Raw genomic sequence first — 10,090 nt, forward strand, 5'->3', positions numbered from 1 at the left:
TGGCAAGTGGGAGAGATAAGGAAGGCTGCCCCGGAGTTGGAGGATGTGTCAGCGTCGTGTTAAGTCTGGTGTGTAGCAACATTGTTATATATCATATGCTTAAGTATATTTCTGGAATGTTAAAGATTAAAAGAAAAAATAACAACAAGAACCATACAGAACCAAAAACCGTGACCCTAAAACCGTGATACAAACTGAACCGTGGGTTTTGTGAACCATGCCACCCTAATACACACTGTAGCGATGTACCCAGAGAGATCCGAATGAAAAGGTAAGATTGGCACTGAGCACTCACAAAATGAGTTCAGAATTTTTTATATTCAAGAAAATATAAAGAGTAATTTTGTATTTAGTGTGATTCTTAAAGCAGGTACTCCTGTGTAGGCTGCTATTTTTGTTAAGCACTGTGAGTACTAAATAAACATTGTAATTGATTTTGTTACAAGCCACGATTCATTTACCATTTTGTTAATTGAAATCTGTGGGTGGCATCTTTTTCTACTCACACTGACACACAAACAGCTTTTTTGAGTTAAATGAAAGTATCTTACTTGATTAGATGTGTTAATGTTGAGTCCATTTTTTAAGTGATCCTGAGCCTTGTCCAGGTTCCCTGAGCGAGCTGCACGCAGAAAGCTGGTGGCTGAATCGGCCTGCAATGAAGAGGAAGAGGAGGATTGTAAAAAGCATGTAAAAACTCAACAGTTACGAGCAAAAACACATTTCCTAGTTACAAGCTAAAGACAACAGCACACAGATTGCACATCTATACCAACAGCAATACGTCTGAAATAACCACAAACACTTGCTCAACATCACCTGTTCCTCCAAGATCAACCACACATCTGCGATATCAGGAAGTAGCACTAAAAGCATCAGTCAGGTTCCTATCTTAATCTATTACAACGATATAACAATCTCTTAGGCTAGACACAAGGCTATATGCTAGAAATACAATACTGCATTCAGGGGCCTTACTGCCCTCTGTAAGAGGCTAAAAATGACAGACTCCTTACAGTCGAGCTTCGCCCACACTGAGTTTGGCAGGCGTTCATAGCTGAACACACGCCGCCACGAGGTCTGCTGTCTGATCTCAGAGGAAAGCTCCTGTGGTTTATATTTTGGTGTGTGTCAGTGTTTGTACGCCCACCTCAGAATCCATTCATCAGCCAATAGTGTAATACGACTGACCCGCACAATAAGATATTTCCAATGCCCTGAAGAGGAAATAATGGGTAATGTACTGTACTCTTGACCCTGTCACTGGCAAAATCATGTATCTATTTGGGTGGTTATTCCTTTCAAATGAATGATATTTTTTCCCCCTTCTCTCCTCACAAGTCTCATCTGTGTTCTTTGCTTTTGTGAACCATGCATTGTATTACATTTTATCTATAAATCATTAGGATTCCCTATCCACTAACAGTTCTATGTTCCCTCTTCTTTGTATGTTTGATAAATCTACTGTAAATGCTAATTTTCTTTCAAATTGATTTATTTTTTGGTCATCTAATTTCTCTAAACAGCCCAGAATGTTCTCTTCAGTTGAGTTTTGACATTTTGCTAAATTAAAGAAATAGTTGTCCTGACTTTTCATTTGACCGTCCAGATACTTTTTCTGTCTGCCAAAAAAAAACATGGGATATACTATATATCAATACATTTTAAGTAAACACTTCCACTAAAAACCTGTGTGGAATATCAGGAATGTCTTACATTAAATAAACAATAGTAGAAACTGATAAGTATTTATTAATCTTTATTAAAAAATAAGTCTGTGGGCTTTTTCTTCAGAAATAACTGTCCTTTCACTAAACCACATATGAAGTCTTTCTATTCTGAAGCCAGAGGAGAGACCAACTAGAGACCAACACCAGCCCCGACGCCATATCGGGCCAGGGTAGTAAAGTATGGGCCTTCCCTACTTTTTACCCCCCTACGTCCGGCGCGCTTTCTCCAACCATGCCCCTTTTCGAACTCAGCCTTCATTTTTTTATTTCAACTACACACCTGTAAGGTTTTGTAACTGTATCTTGCACGGTTGTCAGGCCAGTGTTGTAAAGAGGGAGGCGGTTGCTTAAGGATATTTCCATGTACAGTGAATACTGTACACATTTGGTTGATATCCAAAAGTATTCTTCAGTATCCCACCACTAAGTGTCTGGTAAGCAATATGATCTATTTACTATCTGATCTCTTTGCTTTGAACATTAGAGCCAGACATTACTCTCACTGAGAGATAGGACTTCAAACAGTCAGAGACAACTCTGCTTAATGTGACACATGAAACATAAAATAACAACACCCTGGGTTGTTACAGTAACAACCCAGGGTGTTGTTACTTTATGTTTCATGTGTCACATTAAGCAGAGTTCCTGATGACTGTTCTATAATTGTAACTATGAAAACATTATTCTGTACTAAGTCCTGTTTACTTCTATAGATACCTTTACATGATGTGCATGTGTGCATAATGTACAATGTGATTGGTAACTTTTTTTTTGAAAGCTGGTTTCAAAATCCACCTTCTTACTTATAAGGCTTTAAATGGTCTGGCTCCCTCAAATATCTTCATTTCCCCATTTATAATATACTCCATTGTTGACATGAAACTGTAGTCTCTGAGTGATGTGCACTTTGAATTAACTTCAAGTTGAACTTGAACTCTTAATCCCGTTACACTGGAGCCAGTGTGACATCCCTTGAGTGTTCAGCTGCATATATTTCACAGTGGACTCCTTTTCTGTTTCTCTTCTTTGGTGCTATGATGGATTCATGATATGAACTGTATTACTGATCATAACCTCCACTTGCATCCCTCATCCTCCTCCCCAGGATTGCATACTGTGTGTGTGTGTATTGAGGCAACAGCAGCATGAGCCATGAGCTGACCACATTTTGCAGAAAATTAAGAATCTTGCAGCCACTTCCAGAAACTCAATCTTCACCAGCTCATGTTCATGTTGCTGTCAGGCTAGAATCCACTTTCCTCCATGCTCCCCTACTGTCGCTACAGATCCATCTCCCTCTTTTTTGCCATTCCCTCCATCCTTCCTTTCATTCTTCTCTCTATCACAGAGATTATAGCTGTACCTCTATCCTGGCAGTTCACTTTATTTGTAATCATGGTGCCAGTTATGCCAAATAATCAGATTACTGAAACCCCTTAATATGTATCACTTAATACAGTACTAATAAATACTGCCTCAACACTGTACTTTCTGCCTGTACCTAAATCTGATTTTCCTTTTCCAGCTGCCTCTCCAATTCTGGCAATTTTGCTATTTTCTCCGAATCAAACATTCTACTTTATTTCCCCGTATTTATTAATAGCATCACCATTTCTTTCTGGATCAAATAACCCTGAGCAGAAAAGTTAGAGAGGATTTTTTTTTAAATTAATCATAGCTACAGTACATATCACTCTGATTCAGAGACTGTAGGTAGATTTCTTTTGCAGCATGAATAGGACATCCATTATGACACACAACTATTGAAAAAAACTGATACAGCATAATTCAAAAGCTAATACAAATACTCAAGGTTCCACCAATCAGGCCATAGGACAGGACATATATTCTTTCATGTATCTTTCCATAGGGGATGCCTTGGACATTAGAGGTGTGCATAATAATCGATTCACATTCGTATCGCTCTACAGATTCAAAATCGATTCATAGAATCCCAATTGTTTTCGTTTTGTAATGGCGTATATACTATGACATGGGAGAAGTAACAACATTTACATACTGTGAATCGTTATTCTATTGAGAATCAATTTTGAATCGAATCTTAAGCTTAAACATTGAAATTGAATCGAATCATTATATTTTCTAAATCAAGCACCCCTATTGGAAACACAAGAGGTTTACTGTGTATTTGTCAAGTGATCCTTGGTCCAACCGGACCTAAATGTGGAGTTTTTCACATTATCCCCCATAGTCTGCTGCCTCAGTTGACTGCTGTAATTAACAATTTCATATTGTGCGTAACATAGGAGATACACTGATTGTTAACGAAGCCAAATCCCAGCCACTGAGCCAATATGATCTGCTGCTGTGCAGAGGGTTTTTGGATTTTCAACTTATCATTCTTTTACTGGACAATATTTAGCTCAGAAAAGCTCTCAGTCTTGACATACATTTTGCTTCATTTTAATCCAAGATGACTTAACTGTTTTTAAAGTTTGAGAATGTAAGAAAGTGTAAAATAAGCAATGATTGGATTTATAAATTAAAGCTGTCAAGCTTATCAAAATAAAATTGGAAAGGGTTTGTCAGCCAGAAGCAGCAATTTGTGGGCGACTGCTCTTTCAAAAGCAGCATTAAACTGATTCTCTATTATGAAAAATGGCCATGAACAAAAACCAAGGTCAGTCTGCTGTTTGTGACAAAAGTCAAGCACAATTTCTACTCTATACCAAGAATAAAACATTACAGATTACATACTGATAACTCACATTAATAAAAAGGAAACAGACATACATACCATTAGTGTAAACACATAAAGTAACTGATTTAGACAATTATAAATAACAAATGTCAATGGTCGGAATTGTAAATCAGTACACAGCACATTCTAAAAATCACACCTAAAATACAAACGAGAGGAGACACAACAGCACTGAAAAAACACAAATGGCTGTGACTAAAACACTTGACAGCGAGGCCACAATATAGCAGTTTTCCTGAACACAACAACCACAAGGACATAAAAAAGCAACAGCAACACACAAGAACCACTACCACAGTGCAAAAAAAGTCAATCCAAGAAGTTATTTAATTGTGTAATAAGTTTTAAAATCAGACTGTTTATCAAAAAAGAAAACCTGGCAGTGGGGCCAGTTACTTAATTTTAGCCAATTTCAACTGAAATATTCAAGAATTGTACTGATTAACTGATGTTGTCTAGAGTATCAGTATATTCATTGGTTGTGTAACTACAAGACTTAGAAACGTGGCATTTTCTTGCCATTCCTTAAGAAACCTCACTCCAGCTGATTAGGGGAACACAAATGTGTCGAGGAAATAAGGAACATGTACACAAGGATGTAAACAAACATCATATTTACACTGTTATTAAAGAGCCATATTCCTCAAGGTTCCGACAACCTCTCAGAGCCCACAATACTGACCTGACGGAAAAGTCAGCGCTGAACCATATGAGCCTAGAAGACAACACACACCAGCCAAGACAACACCAAGACAAGACCAAACAGTTAATGGCAGACATACAAACAGAAAAAGCAATGTGTCAACTGGTTGAAATGAGGAAAAAGGTGTCATAAACATCCCCCAGATTTCTGTATTGGTTACAGGTGTGTAGCTACATTTTCAAGACTTATAAGCATGAAAACACTCATAGTCAATAATATTATATCTTATAAACAGATAGCATAATTCCTATAGGACAAATGGTTAATAAGAGAACACATACTTCATATTCATTCAATATACAGTATACAATGACTGATTCGTTTATAAAACCTTTCAGATATTATACTATTGGTGAGAACTTTTGTCAGCAGGACAGATTTCCGTTAAAGAATATATTGCTTCAAACACTGAAACAAATGAATGTCACCCACCTCTTTCGAACATGCACACGTATACAATATTAGCATATATTCCTAATGTCATGGAAATTGAACTTCATATTTACTTCTACATGTGGCACAGCATGTGTTCACATATATAAGCTTACACATAAGGAATATAGCTGGATATGGGTTTAATCCCCAATATGTCAAACAGAATCACAATGACTGTCACATATTCATACTGTCGTATACTTTTCTTTGTGTTCATGATCCTGTCGTTGTTGTCTAACCGACACAAATCTCATTGATGCAGAGCCAAAAATAATCATGGAGACATAACAAAACAAAGAAGAAGTAGAGCCTTCAGATATGAATACTGAGGCAGAGAATATTGAGGCAAAACTGCAATAACCGCATACACGTGTGGAAAGCAAAAGATAACAATTTCAGATTTGAGGGTTGCTAATTGGCATCTACATTTTGCACACACGGTATGAATCAGAGCCACACACAGACGGTCTAGTAATATAAGAGACCTGTGATCTGAAAAGGCGAGTAACACCTCATGCCATTTAAAAAACATATAGCATTGAGTCACACAGAAAAGTGGGTGATTGGATCAAAATATGAACTGTTATATAAGCAGTTGTTGTGTAGTGTGTGAAGGATTTAATGACGTGGTATAAGTGTTAATAAACATTAGAGCTGTAAGCTTAACCATTAATTGTCTCAGAAATAATTGTAATTAACAATAAAAAGGATCTCTTTCAGTCAAATTTAAAATTATTTATAAATGTATTACTTTTTCAGACAAATTCCAGATAAATCTTTTGGTTATATCACTATTATGTGACTCAGATAACGTGATAACACAAGTACACAGCCTATGAAGTAAACCACGCCTCTCTTTTACCATAAAACAATTAATTTCTTTCTTAAATGAACATAAAATGTACAATAGTACAGTAATATATGGACTACTTTTACACATTTTAATAAACGGACATTTCAAACTCTCCGGTTTCAAAAATTAACATTGTTCCCAGCTTTCATAAAAGTGTTCATTTACACGTACCCGTGTATATAGGCCGTCAAGAGCATGACAAAACCTGTAGGTGGCAGTGTAACGAAAAGCTCAAGTCCACATTAGCCAATCAGAATCCCGAAAACAGCAACAACAGCAACAAATCCCTTCTTCTCTCTTCTTTTCCTCACTTCCTCGGCTGCCAAAACCTCCGCTTGCAAACAAAGATTTCAAAAGTCTCCACTCTGGCCGGAGTTTTTAGAAAGACTCGTTTTCAGAGGCAAATTCTGTGTTTGCATGTAAACGAAGGGCACAAACAAAGGGAAATGTCTTAGTTTTTCAAAATAACCATAAACCTGTAAACAGGGCCATAGTCCTCTGAAAAAAAGGTTGGAGGATGTGATGGTGGGCAAAAAAAGGCTATTTAATCAGCGGGTTTGTCAAGCATGTTCAATTTCTCTGGCTTGAGGCAGCTATAATTAGTCAGTTAATATTAGAATATTGCAGGTCTAATTTGCCACTTGCTTCTGGCTCTCCCCCAACAAGCACAACATTGTTTTTCTCTAGGCAGGACATGGAAGAGAGAAGACAACACAACACAAATTCTGTCCTGGAAGCATTTGGTGGTTTTTTGTAGGGTCTTCTCTGACTGAAGTCATCCCCAGAACATGGGATACGTGTACTTGTAGTGACAGTTCTTGTCACTTCTGATTTTGAAATGAGTCCTTGTGTCACTTCAAGCTGAGACTTCTTCTCACAGTTCAACATGCATCTTATCTCATTCACAGTTTAACTTGTAGAAATACTGTGGCTAGCTACTACTACTACTTCTACTGGAATATATATGTATTGACATAGACAGAGTAGCCTATAAGTATGTTTGCTAAGAAAAACCTTTAACTATTAATTTGATATAGTATAAAATTGGCAGAAAAAAGAGGATCTATAAAGGTATGCTTAAAAATAAAGACAGACATTATGCTATTTGGTTTTCGCTGGCTTAAATGATATTGGCTTGTCCATTTTATTGTACCAGTATTTACTGTATATTGTGTGTGTGAACCTCTTTTGAAAATGTCTTCATAATTGTCAGTGTTCAAGAACATGGTTATAGGTAAGAGTTCTTAATAAGACGCAGATTTTGTAAAATGCACTTAAAGAATATCTTCATTATGTGATTTCAATTAAAAAAAAAAAACTTACAACTATTTTGCTGCTACAAGAATCTTGATTGCAACCAAAAAAAATATAAAGATGAAAAGACAAATGATGAGAAATGATTTGTATGCCAAATGCATATACTTATCCAGTAATATTTGAGGACCTTAATTTAGTCATGGGACCTTCGAAGGATTTAAACTTCAATACACACTACACAATACTACTAAAACCAATTTCTAATGGTTTCTTAGTCTCCCATCTTTACTGCTGAAAACAGCAAGCATTGGTTTATCAACTTAAGTATCTGTAAGAAATTCAGAACTGTTGATTTCAGAGCTTATATCATTGGAAAGACAGGGAAAGGGGAAGGAGTGAGACAGGAGGGGAGAGAAAATACCAAATAAAGGATGAAAAAGGTAAAAATTTCAATATTATCCTGAGACATCTTCCAATCCATTTCTACAGAGAGATCTGGCTAGTAGAGTAGGTACAGTAGTCTGTATGTTGCATGAACTGACACAACATATTTTGGGTGTAGTATGATTAATACTGGCGGACGGCCAAATAACAATGGAGTGTTGATGAAAAAATGGTGACTGTTTGTCATGTGAGCATAAACACAAAACTCATTCACATAATGCTAAAAAAATGCACATGAAGACAAATTACCTACAAACTCAAATGTACTCAAACTGAAAGTAAAAATAGATACATAGACGCCACAGTATGTTAGTGTTGGCACGAACAGGGAGGGAGATGGATCACAGTAATGAACCCTCATAGGTTTAAACAAAAGAGCCACTAGATTCTCAAGCAAACTCACACATATGTTAAATGGAGGCAGACACAAACTAACATTGGAGAGTCCCACAGTAGAGCGGATAAATATATACAGAAAGCTACCATACACAATGATTATTCAGGCTCTGACAGCAGGAAACAGCGTAGTAGAAGCCTTGCAAGCATCTGCTGGCAATTCTTTCTCAAAGTAATAAGTTTAAGCAAAACCAAACACCAAAAACAGATGTATGTGTGAGTAGATTTAGATAATAAGCATACACAACACTATAAAAAGCCATATCTTGGATGCCATTTTGGGGGTTTTCAGTACCCAAAGTGCTTGTCATGCGTTGTTCTAGTGGGACGTCAACCCCAAACCCTGGAAGTGTTAATGCCAACCTCCACCACAGATGCACAGACACAGTAACATCTAAACCAGTCAGTGTCACTGCTGAAACCTGATCTATCACTATCACAAGTATTTCTTCATTCCAACTTGGTTCCACATCTTTTCAAGCCATTCCCAATTCCCTCAACTTAGGCCTCTAATTGTAAATGAATACCTTGGCAGAAACACCTCGAGTTAGTGAAAAGCACTGACCAGTATAATCACAATGAAGCATCTGATCTAGACCAGCAGTGGTCTCGCTTAGCCAGACCCTCCTCCAAAGGGCCCTGGAAGAGGGTCATTCAGGAATGGGAGGAAAACGTGCTCTGGTTTATTGGCATTTCTTTAAACCAATCACAATTGTCTTGGGCTGCGCTAAGCACCTGAGAAAAGCTGCGGTGCCGCAGCAAAATAGTCTCCGAAGGAACCGTGTACGTTTCAAAGTTGTTTAGTCATGCTGCAGAAAACTCAGATTGGACAGATAGTCCAGCTAGCTGTCTGAATTTACTTTATTGAATTAGATCTGAGAAAAGGTTAACAGAGATGGGAAGAAACAAAGTACAAATACTTGTTACTGTTACTGTACTTAAGTAGATTTTTCAGGTATTTTTATTTTATTTATTTTTCTGGCGATTTTTTACTTTTACAAAATTAGCTCATTACTTAGTGTTTGTACAAAAGGTTGTCTATCAGCTGTGAATGTGAGTGCATATCGGCGAATAGCGCGGACACGCGCCTCACACCGCGAGCGGGCGCGCGCACGCCACACAGATAAAAAAGTTATTGTTATAGTTTCCATCATCAATACGATATTCAATCTAATTGGATGGGACTATACAGTATGTTGCACTTTACGCACCATTAAGACAACTCGACAGATTTGGCATTCTGCATTCATTCGATTCGGCAGAACAGCAGCAAGACATTCCTGATCATCCTTGTCCTTATCTGAGAGGTTTGAGATACAGCAGCAGGCATCAAGAATGACTACTGGCCAATGTGCTGGGGAACTTCTTAATTAATATCTGTTTAGTAATTCATAATTTCTTTCCAGAAGCCATATTTGAGCACACACACATACATGTAGCCCGGAGGCTTGCTCCAACCTAAGTCAAATTCCTCGTATGTGTTCATACCTGGCCAACAAAGCTGATTCTGATTCTGATTCTGATGTAGATTCATTTAAATGTTAAGGGGA

The 10,090-nt window shown here is 37.4% G+C and overlaps 1 protein-coding gene across 10 annotated transcripts in view; it reads right to left on the reverse strand.

Moving 5' to 3' along the window:
• ank1b (ankyrin 1, erythrocytic b) overlaps positions 1-10,090 on the reverse strand; it is a 91,121-nt gene that overhangs the window by 45,523 nt on the left and 35,508 nt on the right. For all 10 annotated transcript variants that reach the window (XM_032539114.1, XM_032539110.1, XM_032539116.1 and 7 more), the window contains exon 3: positions 552-653. In XM_032539114.1, coding sequence (XP_032395005.1) covers positions 552-653 — 102 coding nt within the window. The remainder of the gene's footprint in view (positions 1-551; positions 654-10,090) is intronic.

This window comes from Etheostoma spectabile, chromosome 16 (genome assembly GCF_008692095.1).
Source record: "Etheostoma spectabile isolate EspeVRDwgs_2016 chromosome 16, UIUC_Espe_1.0, whole genome shotgun sequence".
Lineage (NCBI taxonomy): Eukaryota > Metazoa > Chordata > Actinopteri > Perciformes > Percidae > Etheostoma > Etheostoma spectabile.